Source organism: Camponotus vicinus, unplaced genomic scaffold (assembly GCF_025532165.1).
Source record: "Camponotus vicinus isolate PSW18456_S1 unplaced genomic scaffold, iyCamVici1.0 SCAF_1, whole genome shotgun sequence".
NCBI classification, from domain to species: Eukaryota; Metazoa; Arthropoda; class Insecta; order Hymenoptera; family Formicidae; genus Camponotus; species Camponotus vicinus.
In genome coordinates, this window is record NW_028141945.1 from 11,248,504 (window position 1) to 11,269,097 (window position 20,594).

A 20,594-nucleotide genomic window follows, 5' to 3' on the forward strand; every position below is an offset into this window, starting at 1 on the left:
AAATCTCCATATTTCCTCTATTAATTATTACTCGATAGGTATAAATTAGAAGAAAAATTGAGACTGATGTTTTCGAAGAGATCTTTGGAAATGCGTGTTTTCAACACGATACAGTAAGGAAAGAGAGAGGTCGATCGGTGCCGAAAAGCGCCGAAAGAAGGCGGCGGCCGCTTCTCTATCGGACTAAAGCGAGGCTAAAACGCTCGCGAGAAGATTTCGTATGCGTGGCTCCGCCTCCTACTCCTATCCGACCCATTCTAAACAAATGAATCATGCTCCAAAATGGCCGACTGAATTTAGACGTCACGTGGCATCGGCGCACGCAAACCGCAGCGCGTACACGCGCGCGCGCGCGCGTCACACGCACGTCCGTCGCCTGTCACGTCGCGTGGTCCGGGCTGGAACCCCGGGCCACGCGAAGCGAGGACTCGAAGGCGCGTTTACCGTGCATGCCAAGGAATTTCGCACGAAACAAACGGGCATCGTCACGGCTCAAAACAAACGTCAACCCTCGTGCAAGAAGGGGGGAGGAGCACGTTTTTTTCGGCCTCGAGTGTATACAGCTTTGCTCATGGAGCCAACAATTTTTTTTTCTTTTGGATCTATTGATCTAAAAATCAACTTTTCTTGTTTCTTCGACAGACAAGCGTGAGCTTGGAATTTGATGTATTTAATAAACTTGAAAAATTAATCGAGATTAAGAGAATCACTGAAAAATTACATAGAAAGCTCGAGAGATAAATCGAAGCTTCTCCTCATAAACAAGACTGATAACAGATAAATGATAATCTGTCTAATTGCTGATATACGCATTGTATATTATATTTTTGCGTGAATGGAAAGCATAGCAACGCACAGGCATTATTCAAAGCAATAAAATAAAAAAAATAAATACACCCATACCGCACAGAACATTGTTGTAACATTGCAGCAACATTGTAATATTGCCGCAATATTGTTGTAACATTACAGCAATATTGCAGCATTATTGTAATATTGCCGCAATATTATTTGTAACATTACAGCAATATTGCTGCAACATTGTAATATCGCCGCAATATTGCTGCAATGTTACAACAATGTTCTGTGCTGTATGAGCATCTGTTTGAAACGCTGAAAGTAAAGAGAGGATCTTTGCACTAATATTTTTTTCTCGTCTAATCTCTCGCATTCCTGTCACATTGCATGACAAGAGAAGACGAGACAGATGCTCGTCGCGATTCCTCCTCCCGGAGAAGCCGCCGGGAGAGGAGCGCAACGTAACTAACTCGTCGGCGGCGATCAGCTGGGAATTGGCGGGACGCGACATTACGGTAGGCGGACATTTTTCGATACACAGGCGGTTACACAGGCATTGGCTCGCAAAGAGAAAGGCTTTAGAGCGGGCTGACTGGTCGCACGTAACGGCTAAGCGGGCTGCTTAGAAGGCCGGCGGAAAATTTAATGTCAAGTATACATGGAATCGGATTTACGGCATAGTGCCTCGGCGACGTCGGTGTGCGCGGCCAGATCGACGCCAAGTCCCCCCCCTCCTTGTCGCCCCCTCCCCCGACTCCCTCGGTCTCGTCTCGTGCAGTCGGGCCTGCGACTACAAACTACAATGCTAGCTCGCGCACATGTCTCGCGAAAGATAAGATAGCCGTTTTGAAAACAAGAAAGATGAGTATAACGCGAGATTTTTAATAAAAATAAAAGAAAATAGAAATAAAAGAAATATTTTTAAATGAATTAAGTTTCTCGCGACATTAAGGATGTCTCAAGTCTGCTGGATGTCCTGTAGGATATCTTGGACTTTGCATGGATTTGATTTTTCTCTAACGAAGCGAGAAATGAATCTATTGCATTTTTCTCAAATCTTATCGTTAATATTTCGATCATGATTACAGTTAAGGTTGCACAAGATAAGATAATATTTGTAAAAGTATTGCATTAGTATTGAAAGTTTTCGAAAATTTATAAATCTTGTCCTGGTCTTGAGTGAATTTTTAATAGAGTAAAAGTCTCGTCTTGTATTATTTTATCTTGATTTTAGTAAAAATTTTTATTTAAAATACTGGATGATTATTTAAAATAATATTTAATCTTTATAACAATTTAAGATAATTATTACTATTTATGTCATTCGTTTATTTCTCAAAACACAATGTGTTTTGAGAAATATATGTATTGTGTCTTTAACGAAAACGATGTCAAATGCAGATGTAACTTATATGCACATAATTCAGAATCATGTGCAAAATTTTCTATAAAATTTAATATCGTTTATTTTGTTTTTTGTTAATTATTTCTAAATTTCTTAATAATATAAATGTCTTTATTTATTAGATGAAATTTTTTAAACTTGTATGATATGATTTTTTCTCGTCCAATTTACAAATATATGTATTTCAGCTTTTCTTTTTAGAAAATCTTGATTTGATATTGTCTTGAGAACTAATTAAACATCTTGTCTCGAATTTCGAGACAAGACAAGACAATATCAAGATTAGTCTTGATATCTCGTGCAATCCTAATTATAGCTCGCAAAAAACTTTTGTTTAATTAAGATACGTAGTTAAGCTCGAGATATATATTTTCACCGCACGCTCTTTGCCACTTCGAAATTTCATACAATTTAACAAGCCAAGAAGACAATAAGAAACATCTCGCAAGCTTCAAGTTTAATTTTTATTGAAACGCTTAAATTTCCAACGCTGCATAACTTTGCAACATTATTAAGAGGTCAGGGCATCGAGTCAATAATCGTCTTCGGTATTTTAATTTCCTCAATATGAGTGAAAAAAGATGCTCGACGATGGTCTCGGGGGAAACCAAATGTTGTCCCGGCTCGAAAACTGCAGGATTAAAGCCAGAAATCTAGACAGCGATTAATGCGGCCGATTCGATTAATCCGCTTTTTATCGCGTTTTATCTACACGTGGAATCAACCGCGAGATTGCCGTCGAAAAACGCGGCGCGATTATCTGAAAATTCCCCGAAGCGTTGCACGCCGCGGAAAATGTCGAATATTATTGGAGAACAGAGCGCTCTCGATTCGTCATAGATGACCATGAGTGATAGGTGAGCTTTTGCGCGCGCGGAGCTTGCACATCGCTATGTCTCTCCGGGAACGAATCTCTCTGCAACAAGCGTTCCATTAACCCGCGAAAATATCGTACATATTTTTACCGACGTATCGGCGAATCTCCGTAATGGACAATTTTTGGAGTCGACGTGTCGATTTCCACCCTTCCCCCTTAGGGACGAGTGGTAACTTTGCGAATAATTATTGGATCGATCATTTATCCGTATCTGTGTGATTTGGAAAGAAACGCATCAATCTTCTCGCGAATAGATTGCACGATTATAATTATTTGTTCCTGAAACGTGATCGTCGTTACTACTCTTGAAAATGTGTAACTTTTAAAAAAAATTGGGATATTATTTTTTACTGATAATAATTTTCATAAGGAACAGAGATTAAAAATTCGCCTTTTTGAAAAAAATTGAATCAAACTTTTATTGTATTTTTTATGAAAATTATTATCTCCCTCGATAAAATATAATATCTGATTAAATGTTTGATTTTTTCAATTGGCTTTTTTTATTACACTTGAAGATTCTCCTCAACATGCGTTCCTCCGCAAAGTAGTAATTTTCATAAGGAACAGAGAAGATATGATGATAAAAATTCGCCTGGCTGAAAGAAAGCGAATTAAATTTTTATTATATTTTTTACGAAAATTATTTTTTCATGAAAATTATTACCTCTTCTGATAAAATATATCTGATTAGATACTTGATTTTTTCAGTTGACTTTTTTTTATCACACTTGAAAATTTCCAACATGCGTTTCCTCCGAAAAATCGATTCGCCTGCGAAATGGCGCGGGATAGTCGATTTCACGAGTTGTTGCGTAAGAGACGAGAGAGGCGTCAACGCCTAGACGCCCTATCTAATCTCCTACTTTCGGCTGCCATCTTGAAGACCCGAGAGCCCCGTGTATTCGTGTTTGTGGATTATCTAACGAATTTTCTAAACCGCCAATCTGCGTCAAGGTCCTCGCCGGCTTCGTCATCCTTCTCTCTCTCTCTCCGCTTAACGTCTCTTTCTCCATCCGACAGTTCCTCTCGCTTGCGCGAAAGAGGCGAGCGGCTGTTGCGTAAAGTTTGAAACCGTGCGCGAAAAAGATAGCCCGCGCCCCGATAAGATAGGCCGATTAATAATAGGACGTCGCTGCGGTTTATCTTGACGTGCGAGATGCGTGCTTTAGGAACGGATGGTTAACGATGCAATCGCGTATAAAAAAAACTTCGTGATCGACGTCGGAAGATGAATTAATGAGGTAAAATATTCATTATTTTTGCAAAAATTAGAAAAATTTGATTATAATTATAAGTGACAATTAGCTTACGAGATATTCCTCTCTAGTATAATATACATATATTATTTAATTCTTTAGCGATGCTTCGTACATCGTGCAGCGATATTCATATTTTTTTATTATAATATTGCAACAGAGTGTCTTTTCTCCCTAGAAAAATATGGAAGTTCTCGTGGAATTGTATCGAGATTCGGGAAATTTAAAAAATTCTCTATTTTATAGTTTTCTTCTTTAGTTAGTTCTATTTTATAATTTTGTTCTTATATTATAAATAATTAGCAAGTGAATTATGCGTTTAAAATATATTTTAAATATACATATATCATCATTGTTTATACATATTTTTAATGCCTTGATAAAATATTAAATGTGCAATAAATATTCTTTATATAATTTTTAGTAAAAAAGTGAAAATGTCGTACAAGGGAAAAATGTTTATTTTACGAAAGTATTCATTTCCTTTCAATACATTGTAAATCTAAAACTTGAAACTTTCTTCGTATGAGATTATAATAAAAACCTAAAAAATGTCGTATGATATAATTATAATAAAAAATACTAGTAATATTACAATAAAAAAATATTAGAAAATGTGAATAGAATAAAAAAAATTATTTTCAAAAGTTGCAAGGATTTTTAAAAATATTCGCCCCACTTGAAATTTTGACAAACATACCTAGAAGATGAGGGAATTTTCAAGCAATTTTTTTACACGATTCGAATAGACGCCACATGCAAGTTTTCAAACTTACTTTAAAATTATGCGATTTTTTTCCAACAAACGCGCGTGCGTTTTTTTGTTCATAAACGTATACCTGGAGTTAATCGCGCATGGAGACGAGCAAGAATATAACGGCATCGATATTGCGTGTCCGCCGGTTACGTAGCCAGGTATTTGACAGCGTCACGACGGAATCGTATATATTGGCCGACCGATCGTTCCGTTTCGCCATCTGAATTCATGACTCTCACGTGACAATAACGTCGTTGTCGTGACTGCGATTTAGCCAGAAAGTATGACCGTTGAACGTGCCACGGACGTCTTTCCAGCTCGCGCTCGATGCATGCGAGCCTGGTCGCCGCGACTCCTCGTCGTCGTCATCGTCTTATCCTCTCGGTAACGGGTCGATGGCGCCGTCCTCTATAAATTAAATTCGAAACATGGAATCTTTCAACTTGGACGACAGAGCGTCTTCGATTCGCCCCTCCTGATTTTTTCGTCTCGTCCAACTGCGACACTTGAATTTTGCGACGCAACGACAGGCCGCATATTAGATTGTCTCCTATTCAAAGTGTCACGGCCGCGATGCGCCGCATTTAAGGAGCGAGATCGGAGTCGCGTGTGTGTGGGTATCCAGCGAGTAAATTGGAGAGAGGATCTATGCATTTCGCGTTGATAATTTTCCTCGAAATAAACGCGATAATAATATATATCTTGAAATTTATTTATCAATTAAAATGTTATTAATATTTATCAATTAAAAATGACAATAAAAGATGTAGAAATATTTTAAAGATTTTTTAATGCAATTTTCTAAAAAATAAATTTTTCTATTGCATGCGTTTTTTATTCATAGGGAGAAAAGGTAGAGCCTCTTAAATTTCAAATGTTAGATTTGCAATGTATTGAAAAAAATTAATAACTTTGTTAGACAAACATTTTTCGCTTGCATAACATTTTCATTCTTTTTGTCACTAAAATTTTCTCGAAATAAATGCGATAATAATATAGATCTTGAAATTTATTTATCAATTAAAAATGACAATAAAAGATGCAGGAATATTTTAAAGAATTTTATTATGCAATTTTCTAAAAAATACATTTTTCTATTGCGTTTTTTATTCATGTGGGGAAAAGATAGAGCCTCTTAAATTTCAAATGTTAGATTTGCAATTTATTGAAAAAAAATGAATAACTTTGTTAGACATTTTTCGCTCGCCTAACATTTTCATTTTTTTGTCACTAAAAATTACAATAAAGAATATGTATTAAATATTTAATATGCGTTATCCTACACGTTCAATAAATACAAACATGATGCTAAATATTCCTTACAAAAATTTATAATTTAAATACTATATTTATTACTATAAATTATATAATTAAATTAATTGGATGACAAATTCCAAAAGCAGTAAACTTTTATTTGCGCTAATGAATGTTAAATTAATATTGAATACAGTTGCACGTTACATATAAACTCCTACATTAAACGAAGAAGCGAATACTTGTCGAATAGACGTAATAGGTCAGCGAATGAGACACGAGGCTACCAAGTTTTAAAAATTGCCCCTCAATTATAACTGTTTCAGCAGATTATCAGTCATAAAATTTCATCATTAGCGTCACATCAAACGTGACACACTTTTCTAGAATTTTGATTAATGATTCTAAATGCGCAAGAATACAAAAGCGATTTTCGCCTCGCATTATACTTATAATCGAGCTCTTCCATAATTTCGTTTCAATTCGAAGACCGTCATGTAAGATTCGTCATGTTTTCGACGTGTTATCGAGCCGCGTTTAAAAAAAAAAAAAAAAAACGAGCAATCGCCGCGGAATGCAATATACATCCCGCGTCATTGATATAATGGCACTTTGTATCCCGCTGTTTTTATCCGCAAACATTCGCGCGGATCGTGCGAATTTGCATTTTTCACGGAGCCACTTGAGCTCGCTCGAGTAGATCTCGGATTCTAAGTAAGAGTCACGGGAGCGCGACGCGGAAGAGATCGTAGGCGACATACAAATTGCGGGGCCGGTCGCGATGTTGCGTCCGTGACTGGACGGCATAATTCGTAGAGACGGTACGTGTTACCGATCAAGATAATTTTGATTGGAGCGACGCCTTGATTGCGCGCGCGCGCGCGCGGGGAGGGGAGGGGGCGGACGGGACTTTTTCGCCGTCTTTGCGGCCTCGCGATTGGCCGGTCGCGCGTCCTTTGCGCCGCAAACGCGCCGCCGCATCTCTCGAAAAGTGAATCCGCTCGCGATGACGAGGCTGCACGAGCGTGTGCGCGCGCGCGCGCATGCCATGCGCGTGAATAATAACGTGCGTTACGCAACGTGTTCCGGTCGTGACATTTCGCGAGGGTCGAATTCCCGGAGCTCCAACTTTTTAGGAAGATACTAATTAATAGTTTTGTAGATACTGATTAGGCATCTCGTTCGATTGCTTCTTGCGAATTTTTATTTAGCAAAGTAAACATATATAATTGGAAGCATATAATTTATGAATGAATATTTTTCTTGCCAAAATGCTTTTGATTAAAGTGAATTGGTAATTAAAATTGCACACGTTTTTGTGTTGAATATAAGGCGCAATTGATATGCAAACATGTTTCTCAAAATTAGCATTGAAATTTGCAAGCTCAACTGAACTTGGAAATTAATTTCCGTGAGAGAGTTTGATGCGACGTGTGATTTATAGCAATTTAAAAATTCCGAAAGATTTTATGTAGCTTGAAATTCCACGAAGGTAGAGTCTTGGAATGTCGTTATTTATTTGCAGTGAAAAAGCTAATTTATTGCAATTGATATTAATTTAAGTTCAATATTCAAAAAATTGCGTCACAAAGGAAGAAGAGATTGACTTTTAATATTATTTAACACGTTTTGATCGCGATGATTGAATTATCAGCATCTCGTTTGATTGCTTCTTAGAAATTTTTTTTAGCAAAATAAATTGTCACGCATATATGATTATAAACGTATGATTCATGCACGAATGAATATTTTTCTTACCAAAATGCTTCGATTAAATTGGATTAGTAATTAAAATTGCTCACGTTTTTGTTTTGAATATAAGGCGCAATTGATATGCAAAAACATTTTTCAAAATTAGCATTAAAATTTGCAAGCTCAGCTGAACTTGATGACGATTAATTTTTAGGAGAGAATTTGACGCATGATTTATCGCAGCTTAAAAATTTCGAAAAATCTTTATTTAGTTTGAAATTCCACGAAAATAAAGAAAAAAATAAGATCTCAGAATATTGTCGTCTATCTGCAGTGAAGAAGCTTAATTTATTGCAATTTAATTTTGATTTTTATATTAAAAAATTGCGTCGCAAAAACAAGAAGAAATCGACTTTTTAATATAGACTACAAAATACTGTGTCATTCTTTATTTCATGTGATAGGATGTGAAAATAGTCTTATTACATTTTATAGTATTATGATATTTTTGGATATTTTTTGATAAAAATAATTTATACACCGCTTACACGATACGCATAAAGCCATTTTGTATTAATTATAATCACAGGGCTGGTGTTTAATTACAATCTTTTGTAAAATATCGATCCTCGCTTGTAGAATTTGGGAAACATAAAGCACCGAAGCTTCTCTCTCGGAAGAATCTGCTTCTATTCAAAATCAATTCTCGAAGAGGAGGCGCATCGCTGAAGTTGGCAAGCGCTCGCGGCGGAGGACAATCAATAGAGACTCATGCATGTAAGAATGCATTAAAGCGATCTACGAGCGTAAGACAAAGCGACCATGTGACTGGAACAGGTTCCGGGGAGCCGAATGTGTGCGCGGTTACGTGTATCGCGTACATGTGTGTGTGTATATCTCGCGCGCGGGCTCTAAATGAGCGAGCTCTAAAGATAGAAGTTGATGTGTCTTCGGCTAATGCAACACGTAGCCTTTAAATCAGAATGCAAGCGCGAAACAAAGACGGATGACGGCGCGCTCGAGCGCGGGAAAATTTCGCGGAGCCGTTTGATAAGCGTCGCGAATTCGCTATTTTCGTCCGTATCCGCCGGAAATGCCAAGCTATCCGTGACACTGTCTTCTACTTCGGCAACATTGCAAATCGAGTTTTCGGTCGATCGAATGGATTATAATAACTACGTTCCATTTCGAACGCCATTGTTTCTGTAATGATGCTTCGAGAGTATCGAGAATCGAAACTGTCATAGAAAATTATAGAATTAGAGAAGACAGAAAGTAAAACCTCAGAGTGTCTACTGGAACAATATGGAGACCTGGAATTCTCAGGGATTTCTTTTGTACCTGGAAAAATCAGGAAATGTTAATGGAATTTATTGGAAATTTTTAAAAAATTCTCGCTTTGTGTGATAATTTTGCTTTTATATCGTAAAAGTTAGCAAGTCAAATTCGTTTAGAATTTATTATGAATCTATTTTTGTTTATATATTTAATGTCTTGATGAAATATATATCCTTTATTGTAATTTTTAGTGATAAGAAAAATTAAAATTTGCAAAAATATTTATTTTAAAATTAAAAATTATTCAGTTTTTTTTCACTATACTTATTAAAATCCCACACTTGAAACTTAAGAAGCTCCTTATACGAGCGCATAAAAAAAATCTTGAAAATATTGTAAAATTTTGAAAAAATTCTAAAGGGTCAGGGAATTTTTGCAGAGAATTTTTACAAGATTCGAGTGAACACCCCGGCAACAAACACAAGTGGCATCATTGAAGGACGAAAATTGTCGGATGCGATTGCGTATCGCATATTTACGCCGCGTGCCATTTCAACTTGTAGCCTCAAACGTCAAACCGACGCGCGAGTAAAAGCGGAGCCGTGGCATAACGGGAGAGGCGTTCCAATTTAGCTCAATAATACCAGAAGGAAACCTTTGGATTCGCGCAGCGGCGCTCAAATCTCAGCCTCGGCCGAGGATACGACGTTGATGAGGCGACGCGTCGCGATTAACCGCGATAAGCCACACGTCAGATGCGAAACTGTTCTCTCTTGCTCGGGAGCGCCCGTCGTGTCTTTAGCCGGCGGATTTTTTACGGTAGCGTACGAGCCGCAAGTTAAGGCGTCGCCCCTCGGTATCTCGAATATCAATGTTAATCCGCAACGGGCGATTTAACCTCGTCGGCGCATAATATGCGCGTTCCATTTTCCTAGTGACACGCGTTAAGCGCGCGGCGCACGGACTGCACGACGGGCGCATGAATGACAAAGGGGGGAAGGAGAGGACGGGAGGGGGTGGGGTGGGAAACGATCGCGCTTGCGCCAAGAAAGCGGCACCGTTCTGCTCGCGATCGCGCGCGTGGTTGTAAGAGCCGAGGAGATTGAAAGTACTATCGACTTGGCGGCATCCGATCCCAGATTGTCGCGTCGCCCCGATGATATCTCTCTTTGTATGTGGGATTCTTACAAAGGGATACCCGCGATCTCTTTCTTTTCCGATCAATTGTTAAGAGATAGGCAAAAATAAAATTGTAGTGATCTCTATTTTTCCCAGGAAAAAAATTTATCCAATTGGTAGAGGGACGAAAGTACAAGTTGGGACAATCGGAACCTCGCAGAAATTGTATCAGCTCATTGAGAATTGAAACACTTTGCTTTTATATGAGCGACGCTCTAGATCAGTCCAGACTGATCAATTGTTGGGAGACAAAAGTAAAATTGTAACGACAAACTCTATTTTTCCCAGGAAAAAGATTTGTCTGATTGGTAGAGGGGCGAAAGTACAAGTTGGGACAATCGGAACCTCGCAGAAATTGTATCAGAAACACTGCTTTTATACGAGCGGCGTTCTAAATCAGTCAAGACGGTGGCCGGTTTCCTGCGATCTTTCCGAAACACGGAGTTGGCGAAGGAAGTTGAAACTTTTGCGGTGCTCTGTACCAGGCGTACACACCGTTGCAGGTATAGAGGAAGAAGGAATGGGACATGGGAGGGGGAAAGACAGAAAGAAACAGAATCGGCGGTCGTGCACGTAAAATGTGCAATTGGACCAACGATGCCGACGACGACGACGATGACGACGACGTAAACGTAAACGTCGATGACGGGCCCGACGCGGCTTGACGTTTCGCGGCCGCTAAGGACGCTCACACATATAATGCACTTGCACATACGTTCACTTACGCACGCGTGCGATCCATAGAACCGCGATGCATCGGGACGTTTGTGTGCGTCGTGTCGCTTGATCGTCGTCGGCGTCGTCCATGACGTCCGGATGATGGTGATGGTAACCGGTCGCGATTGTAGAGGAGGATGACGATTGGTGGTAGTGCGCCTAGTTGCGTCGCCAATAGTAGTAGTAGTAGTAGTAGTACTAGCGCTAGTAGTGGTACCGGCGACGGTGGTGGTGGGACGTAGCGGTGGGGTGGTGGCAACCGGTGGTGGTGGTGGTGGATACCCAAGATGATGGTGGGGTAATCGGATGGCGGCGCTCGTAGCGCGCAAGCCGTGCCGTCCGACGCGGATGCAGTTACGGGAGCGCAGCGCGACCCAACGCAACTCGACTTAACGTCGCATATCCGGAGCCGGATCAAACGTCGAGGCCTGGGCAAGTGGAGTGCGTGTGCGTGTGTCGTCGTCCCGTCTCCCTCTCGCCCGAGGTATTTAACGCGCGAGTACCGGGAGCAGGGGGAGAGTGACGCGAGGGGTGGACACAGAGTGCAGGGAGTGAAAGATATAGGGACGCGGGGTGTACAGGGACGGAGAGGAAGGAAGGAAGGTAAATCTTGGGAAGAAATCGGAAGGAGGATCTCGGGTCTTGGGATCGACACTAGAGTGATAGAGAAAGACAGAGGGGTTGAGGGGCCGCCGAGTGAAGTTGGGAAAGAAAAGAAGTTTCTTCCCGATCGAGACGCGATTCGTTGCCGCCGCCGCCGTCGTTGTTGTTATTGTTGTTGTTGTTGTTGTGAACGCGCGCCGGTTAGGATCGTCGATCGTGACAAGGCACCCCTAAAGCAGCATCGGCCAGATAGGAAAGAGGAAGAGGAACACGAAAGATCGACCGGGTGGAATCGGCGTGCGAGAGGGAGAAAGAGAGGAAAACTCGCCGCTCGTCATCGTCATCGTTAATGACAGTGGTATTCGCGATCAGCCTCGTCGCCAGGAATACCAGGCAGAGGAGGATCATCGGTGTCTACGCGATCCTCGCATAGACACATTGCAGCGAAACGGTACCGGAGCAACAGGCTCCTTCCAGAGAGAGAGAGAGAGAGAGGGAGAGGGAGGAAGGTAGGGGGCGACCGGGGGTGGATCGGTGCATCCGTCGATCGTGACGGCGCCCGCGCGTGTTTATCAGTCCGCTTGACGTGGCTTACTAGTTTTGCGAGTGTACGTCGAAAAGCAAGAAATCGCCTGACGGAAGGAGAGATGTCGTCGGGAAAGCGCGCCGATCGCAGAGACCGGCAGCCCGGAATGCGTCGGCGAGTTGCCGCGAGAGACTCTGAAGCACGCGAGTGAGGAAGAAGGTCCTTTCAAGAGCGCGAGAGTGAGTAGTCGTCATTTTACCTCGAGAAATCGGAAGAGATAGGTAGAAAGAGAGAGAGAGAGAGAGGGAAAGGGGAACCATAAGAGCGCGTTCATTAGTCGACGCACCGAAATCCGATCGAGTCCTCTATGAGCGCGCCGGCGATGAAAGATACACGCATAGTGATCGAGTGCCGAGGAAGAGAGGTGCGTGTGCATGTATGTAGATCGTGTACGAGTGAGAAGGAGTGTCCTCCAACATGCGCGCGCGCGCGCGCGAATGTTGGAGGTGCGCTCGCGTTCGCGCGTGTGCGTCAAAGGAGAATGTGCACGTGTCATCGTGTGTGCCTAGGTGTGCGGGGCGAGAGGGGACGAGGTACGGGGAGAGAACAGAGAGAGAAAGAGAGAGAGAGCCGATCGGTGCGCGCGAGAGGCGCACAACTAGCGTCGGTTCTCTTAGACACCAAAATGGCCGAAAAGATTTTGCGCTCGCGCGAGCTCGTCGATGATGGTCATCGTCATCGTCGATGGGTGACGGGAGAGAGGATCCGCCAGAGTCGGCGAGACATCAGCGTCGTCATTTTTCGTTATCGCTGTTTTGTCTACGATCGTCCACCTTTCGACGGCTTCTTCTTCTTCTTTTCTTGTCTCCCTCTTTCTCTCTCTAGCGGCGAGTTGACCCCGTTTTGACGACCGGCGCAAGCGAGTTATTTCGCGCACTGTATCTGTCTCTCGGTATCGTGTTTTCTCGTTTGCGGGGGCGATGCGTTTCTGGGAAATTAGCTAGATTGAAATGATCGCCTTATCGAGCGAGCTCTTCGGTCCCGGATAATTACGAGGATCGAGTTATTTCTGAAATTCTCCAGTTTCCTAACGTTATCAGCGCGACTTACTGTTAATAAATAGTTTTCGGATTTCATGGATTTAATTATCAAGTTTGAACCGTTGATGGAATTTTTCTGTCTCTTCATTCACGCGGCACCATCTGAAAGGTGATTTATTTTTTCTCCTTCAGTTATTCGTCAAGTTGCTCTAGTGAGAAGACAAAACTTCAATTCGAGTGCTTGAAAATAAGGGTAGATGATTAAAAATTACGAGTAACTGGAAAAATTAGGCAATAGCTCGAGGATAAAAGATCGCATCAGAAATAAAGCTGAAACACAAAACAATCTGTCTAATGATTGAAAAATGTTTTATACGAATTAAATATTGTAAAAATTTTCTTAATTAATACTAGCAATATATGTTGTGCAGAAATACTCTTGCACCTCCTTTTAATATATTCACAATTTTCAAGTACCAATTGCAAGAGACGTGCCCTTTCATCGCTATAAAACGCTATAATCGCGACAAAACGTTCGTTGTGAAGCAAACCAATTCGACGTGTGATCCTCGTCGAAGTGAGCCGCGTTAATAATAATCGCGAGCGTTAATATTTCTTCTTTTACTCGAAATTTTATCCCGTCCCGTTACAATCTTTTTTTTCACACGCATTTCGCGCCATAATTCCTCGATGATGATTACGCATATATATATAAATACGCTATAGGGACGGCTAAAATTTCTGCCGATACGCGATGTCCGCGATAATATCGAATCATAATTTCGCCTCCGATAGAACAGCGCCGCGTTGTAATTATTAATCCGCGAGTTGTTTCACGCGAGTGAATTTGATCCAGATCGATTCCAATCGCGCCATTGTGTCGGATAATGTTTACCAAGGTTCTTTTGTGCTGGCGAGTGTTGAAAAACACATGTTGTTCCGGCGCCGAGGGGGGAAGGGGAGGGGGAGGGAGAAGCGCGTTTCCCCCCTTAAAATCAATGCGAATCCGTAATAATTCGCGCTTTGAGGAATGGAAACATCATACATCTCTGATTTTATTCGTCCGGTCCGCTTCAGGAACCTGGGCATACGATTACTCAAAGTGTAAGCGGAATCGAAGAAAGTCGCAAACAAATTGTCGATGAAAATTTCGGACGAAAAATGTAATATAGAATTTTCATTAGTAGATATTGTTACTTTATCATCTATTTAATTAATGGAAACTAAATATTTAAATAATATTATTTTATTAGTAATTATTCTTTTATTTTTTGTTTAATTAATAATTATTCTTTTTTTTCTAATCAGTAATTATTCTTTTATATTCGAAGTTGTCAATTTATAATTCTTCTTGCTAAATATAATGTGCTATAGAATTTTCATCAGTATATTTTACTAATACACTTTATTGTTAACTTATTTAATTAGCGTATTAAATAGTGTCATTAATTATTATATATTATTATCTTTTATAATTTATCAACTTATAATTCTTCTTGTGATCTGTCCACACATCGAGTAATTCAATTTTCTTCAAGAATTATCGTCAACAAGGTTGCCAATGATCATCAATATATCAACTTCCTTGATGTGAAAATTTGTAGCTGGCATTCAAAGTTTCAAGGGAAAATTTTCGCATTACTTGTTTGAGACGTTACATCTGCGTTTCGTACGCGATATTTCGATGCAAATGAGGGAAACGCGGGACGAAATCGCTCCGATGGATCGAATAAAAATCGCGCGGCCGAAACGGGACGTCGCGGGACGCAGAGCTGGATGCAACACGCCGTCTGTCAGTTTTATCGAGCGAAGCCGGTCGTCACGTGTTCCACGCGGAAACCTGTCGCTCCGGACGAGCTGGTCGCGTAGGGAGACCGGAACCTCGTTGTCTCCGACGTTACCGACGTTCGTACGATATGGAACATCCAGAAGCCGAGATTCGAGGGGGAAGAAGGGGGTCACAAATCGAAATTCTTTCGTCCGCTTTCCGGATTTCGGCCCCGGCTTTTCCGCATCGCGTCCTTTCATTCGAGAGGTCTGCCAATAAATTTCGACCACTCGAACCCGGTCCTTCGACGTAGTAAATTCCAGAGAACTTGTTCGGCAAGTGTAAGTCAAAATGATTATCAGCGATTCGTGGATTTTTTTCGCGGTTTAAAAATATTTTCCGCGCTCTCTCGATCAACGACGAGCAATTTTCAATCGGAACGGTACCCTCGGTGCAGGTTTCACGCGCCTTGCAACATTGTTCAAGGCGTGTAGAGCCGGAAGAGATGGGAGCTCAGCCGGCGTGAACCTGCTCCTGAGAATGCAATTTTCTTCCGATACCAGAGAGGCGCGATCTATCGGGTAAACAGATTCCTGGATGTTTACGTTGTACGAACCAATTACACTATGCCCAGTCGAGCGACGCTTAGCGCTTGGTTCGCGGGGTAATTAGAACGCGCATGTCGCAAAAAGAACGCACGGGGCTGTGTGTGCGAGGCTAATTCGATGGAAATGCGTGTAAACTGGCGTAAACCAACCTCGGCTCTGACGCTCCTTTCTGCTTTCTCGATCGAGAACCTATTTCCCATTTCACGCGAGATCTCGTTTCTCGATCGCTTCCGTCTCGTTATCCGTCAAAGTCGCGCTCATGCGAGTCAGTTCAGAAATAATTTCGACGATTGTGTTTGCTCTATGCTCTTGTATTAATAGACGATGTATAGACATCTATTTGTGTTTTCAAGAGTCCGTTCGAGTGATGTAATTACGCCACTTGGGCAACGACAGGCTGCGAGGTGTAAAAAAACAGATAGACAAGATACGAACGGACAGAGACTTTATTCATAATAACTCGTCACAGGTCACGTGGGAGAAAAAGAGAAACGTGTATAATTTATATAATTTGCACACAAAAAGATGCAAATAACGCGAGATCTCTCGGGGCTTGTGAGGAAAACGTCCGAACAGCCGGGTCCGGCGATCAGCTGATTTCTGTCATCGGCAATTCGTCGGCGCGATCTCTTTGTCACTTCCTTTGTCAGCGAAAATCGGACTCATCGAGGAGAGGAGGTGACTCACGGATTCTTTCCCCCTCTCTCTCTCTCTCTCTCTCTCTCGGTCGCGGCGATAAATTACGTATCGTTGCCTCTCGGAAGTGGACGCTTTAACGGCGCGTTAAGCACGGACGTTTATTGACGTAATAATTTAGCGAAATTAATTTATGCGCGCGGCGAAAGATCGGCCGTATCGCGGCTTAGATTGCGACAACACGCGCTCGGGATCCGTGCGATATCGGCAAACAGCCGCGACGGACATCGCCATTTTCGTTACGCGGTCGCGCGTGCTTCCAGCCGCCGGAATTATCGCGCGAATGCGGTTCCCTCCCGTCCTCTCTCTCTATCCATCTCTATCTCTATCTCTCTCTCTCTCTCTCTCTCTCGCTCTTCTTGTACAGGCCGCGCCAGAATTATCGCCGCTTCTCCGATCGGCGAATTTGTAACCAACGGGAATTCGCATTCTTCCGCGGAAAATTTAATCCATCGTCATGATTTTTCAATTACGTCTGTCGATTAATGTCCGACGATTAAAATTCTTCAATTAGTCGCGAAACTTAATTCGGACATTCTCGATGTTAAGGAATTCCGCAATTACACCTAAATTTTCGAGGTTTGTGAAGAAGAGGCCACGAATTTATACAAACCCATTTTAATCTCTCTCTCTCTCTCTCTCTCTCTCTCTCTCTCTCTCTCTCTCTCTCTTTGTTTCTTGCTTCATGTCTAGCGAGAATTCTTTAAAAGAATTGAAAGTGCAGAAAGAGCAATTATGTATAAGTGTTGGGGCCGGAAGAGCCCAGTGAGTGGAAAAAATCATGGTAGATTCCCTTTTTTTTTACAATTCCGGATTTTAACCAACGCAATAAATTGACAAAAAATTACAAAACTAATTAATATGTAACATTAAAATATATTTACATAACTTATGCAAAAAAATATTTTTGCTTCAATTATAATAAATTATTATTAAAGTTTAAAAAATGAAGTCAGTACAATAATAAGGTCTTTTTTAGTTCAAATTAATATGCGAAATTTTTTAAACGAAAACTGAAAATATTTGACTGTTATTAAACTTTATTTTTAATTTTTAATTTAATAAGAAAAATAGTAACAGAATTTAAATTTTTTATTACTATAGATTCGCGTTTATCCTCTAATATCTAACAAAAAACTAATTTATTTTCCATATTGACTTCTAATCTGTTGCGGATTTTATTTTACGGGCAAAGATTAAATTAAGCGCATTAATTAGCTCTATCAAATGATAAATATCGATAAAAAGGTTTTTTTTTAACAGAAAAGACTAGTTTTTGCCAGTTTTTTTCCAGAAAATAGCAGTTTTTGCCATCCTTGACGTGGATTTTATTAAAAAAAAAATATGGAATCTTGCCAAGCTCTCTTGCCTAGTTCTCTTCTAGCTTAATTAACTCGAGGGAACTTGTCGTGAGCGGGTTTTGTTCTCACGAAAATCATTTCGCGCGTCATTAGAAAATTTTCAAGAATATATCGCGATAGGCGTGTCGCCCAACGAGACTCCAACGATACTTTATAACGCGCCGATAGCGATCGCGGCGGTATTAAAACGTAATCAGCCCGGCCTCGCGCAATCCTTGCGCGATTATCTCGGCGCGCGATCGGGAAAAAGCGCGATTATCTTCGACGTTTTCAAATCGCTACGTTACGGCTCTCCGCTCGGTTACCACATCTATTCTCGCGGTCGCCGCGGCCTGAAATTGATCGCGTCTCTCTCTCTCTTTCTCTCTTTCGCCGCGAAATGTCAAGGCGAACACTGGAGCGAAGCTCGCTCCGGGCGATTTCTCGCGAAATCGCGCGCGATTTTCGTCACGTAAAGTCCAATTATGCGAAACGTGAAAAAATTCACGTCGCCAACTATTTCGCCAGCCCCGTCTTATCGCAATCGCTCTTTGTTCCGTTTTCTCGACTTTGGACTCGCTCGCGAATATAATAATCTTCAAAGAAAGACGGATAAATTTCCCAGGAATTTCGGAAGCGCTTGAATTTCGATGATTCACGTGTCAAGTATTCTTAATTCGCCTCTTTCTTCTCGAGAGATGCGTATCGATCCGCCTGTGCATTCGCATTTATCCGCGATGTAATGATCTTTCCCGTGCGCTCGAGGGGATTTAATCCCAGAGCATTCAATCTATAAATGATTTCCTCGGGAGATAAATCAGCTCCGTATGATAACTGTTAAGTCAAGTTTTTGTAGAGGTAGAAAAATGTAATGGCATAGTCCGCTGCCCGCGGATTGCGCGATTCGATTGGCTGGCCGTGTTCGCTTCTCGGTTTTACCATCGCCATCGTATAAACGGGAACGCGGTCTCATCTCTCTATATCTAATAGATGAAAATAGATGCAAATTTTTTAGGAAACGTCAAAAATTTCCGCTCCAATGCAGCACTCGTCTCATCAAGCCTTTGTCTAATTTCAACTTTTGCAAACAGTCTGAAATTCTAGATATAAATTTGGAGTCCGATGGATCTCTCCTCATTTTTCCTTTTCCCCCTTTTTTTTTTTTTTCGATGCGGTGACACTTTCGGACAGTCGGGACGAGAATACATTCTACAAAGTTTGGGCGCGTTTTATCGACAGGCATTTTCAATCCGGCTCGAATTCCCGGACTATCGGACTCGGACTAAATTTCGCTTTCCCGGTAGTTTTTCGGGGTGGGAGGGGGGCGGGGGGAAGGCGAATTTTTCGCGCGAGCATTTTTAAAAGTCACTTTCGACGCGACGCGCCCTCCCCTCGTCTTCTCCTCCGCCGACGTTTTTTTTTTTTTCATCGTGACGGCAAATTATGCGCGCTTTTATCCGCGTATTTTTTTACGCGCGATACCACCATGGTCGCGAAAGAGCGCAATTACTCGCTCGAAGGTGAATGTAAATAATGACGGTCGCGTGCGAAAATCGCCGACGGGGCTACAAAGGATCGAAAATGACACAACGCGCGATGATGACGCGGCGAAACGATCCCGGCGATCATTATTATCCGCCGCTCGACACGGATGGTAGATAGATAGATTTATACACATGCACGGAGGATGATTATTTCGAGAGAGGATGACGTGGATCACGGATACGCAAATCCGGCGGCTGCGACGTCTGTCTCTATCGCGCGCGAATATTTCGAGGCTTGATTTGCCCCGCGCGGGGGAGAGAGGCGATTATTCGCATAATTCGTTGTCATCTTGGACGCTGCCATATTCATATGATAATTAGCGATGCGAAATTCTCGTCGTGCGTTTAGCAACCAACCGATGCGGAATGTCGCGAAGTCGTGCGCAGCATCCTTAAATCTCTAGATGAGCGAGAGCCTGCGTCGTAAATTGAATATCTTTGCCCTGACCGCGTTGAAATTCTATAAATAGTAGGCGCCGCTGTGAAACGCGACCGAAACTTTACCTTGGAGGGCGAAAATTATCGCCGAACGTTGTACTTGATTCGGGGAGGCAAGTAAGTGCCTTGGAAGAGATAAAATAAATTTCGATTGCTAATTAAATAAATAATTTAATTCAGTAAAATAAATATATTCATATTTAAAAAAAACAAGATATGTACGATCATTCCTTCCGAGGCTTAGAAATTATAATTCCTCCTCTCTCTTGACAATTAATTTTTATTTATTTTTATTTTTTTATAAAAATTCTTCATTTTATGATTTTAATTGAATATATAAGTTTCTAATATTGTGGTTTCTAATATCGTGTCCCTCGTTTGCCCAAGAGCCGATACTTACGTTCGCACGTATTGCACTTTGGTGCACATGCCGTTTAGAAATTCCCGGAATCGTCAGGACTAATTTTGAGCCCGTAGTTTTGCGGCGAAGACGCGACCGTTCGCCGCGGCTTCCCGCTTTAGAAAGCTGAAATTTGCCGTATTCAGTAGGTTAAAGTAGAAAATTCGGTATGACCTCGATTTAGAACTCCGCGCACAGCTGGCTCGCGCGCCTGAGTCACTTAGACGTTGACCAGGAGCGAGAAAAAGCACTCTTTCTATTTTCACGCGCATATGTGTGTGTAAAATTTAGAATTTTAAATTTTCATATTTTCGATAAAATTTAGAATTGCGAATTTTCATATCAGTGAAATTTAGAATTCGAAGGAATTGCGTATTTAGAAATTCCTTCTTGCCGATTAAATATTGACATATGA

At 41.4% G+C, this 20,594-nt stretch overlaps 2 protein-coding genes across 6 annotated transcripts in view; one reads left to right on the plus strand and one right to left on the minus strand.

Annotated features, from left to right (window-relative positions):
• The window catches only part of Eip93f (Ecdysone-induced protein 93F), a 150,626-nt gene that overhangs the window by 27,199 nt on the left and 102,833 nt on the right, over window positions 1-20,594 (plus strand). For 2 of the 5 annotated variants that reach the window (XM_083103938.1, XM_083103972.1), the window contains exon 1: window positions 11,501-12,584. The exons of 2 other annotated variants lie outside the window; for them this stretch is intronic. The gene's annotated coding sequence lies outside the window, so the exon portion shown is untranslated. Of the gene's footprint in view, window positions 1-11,500; window positions 12,585-20,594 lie in introns of those variants that run through there. One more of the 5 variants, XM_083103948.1, reaches the window with a different exon arrangement.
• Window positions 4,830-12,258, minus strand: LOC145977227 (uncharacterized). Its single transcript, XM_083109034.1, has 3 exons — window positions 12,174-12,258; window positions 11,225-11,604; window positions 4,830-5,504 (listed from the first exon to the last, which is right to left on the minus strand). The coding sequence occupies exons 1-3, from the start codon at window positions 12,256-12,258 to the stop codon at window positions 5,367-5,369; spliced, it is 603 nt and encodes a 200-aa protein (XP_082965160.1). The 3' UTR covers window positions 4,830-5,366.

Excerpts from the sequence above, each read along its gene's own strand:
- LOC145977227 (XM_083109034.1), bottom strand. The coding sequence starts at position 12,258 with ATGTGTCTATGCGAGGATCGCGTAGACACCGATGATCCTCCTCTGCCT. Across the intron at positions 11,605-12,173 it reads GGCTGATCGCGAATACCACT|TCGAGTTGCGTTGGGTCGCG; the intron begins GTCATTAACGAT and ends TGCGACGTTAAG. Across the intron at positions 5,505-11,224 it reads TCTATGGATCGCACGCGTGC|AGGACGGCGCCATCGACCCG; the intron begins GTAAGTGAACGT and ends TTTAATTTATAG.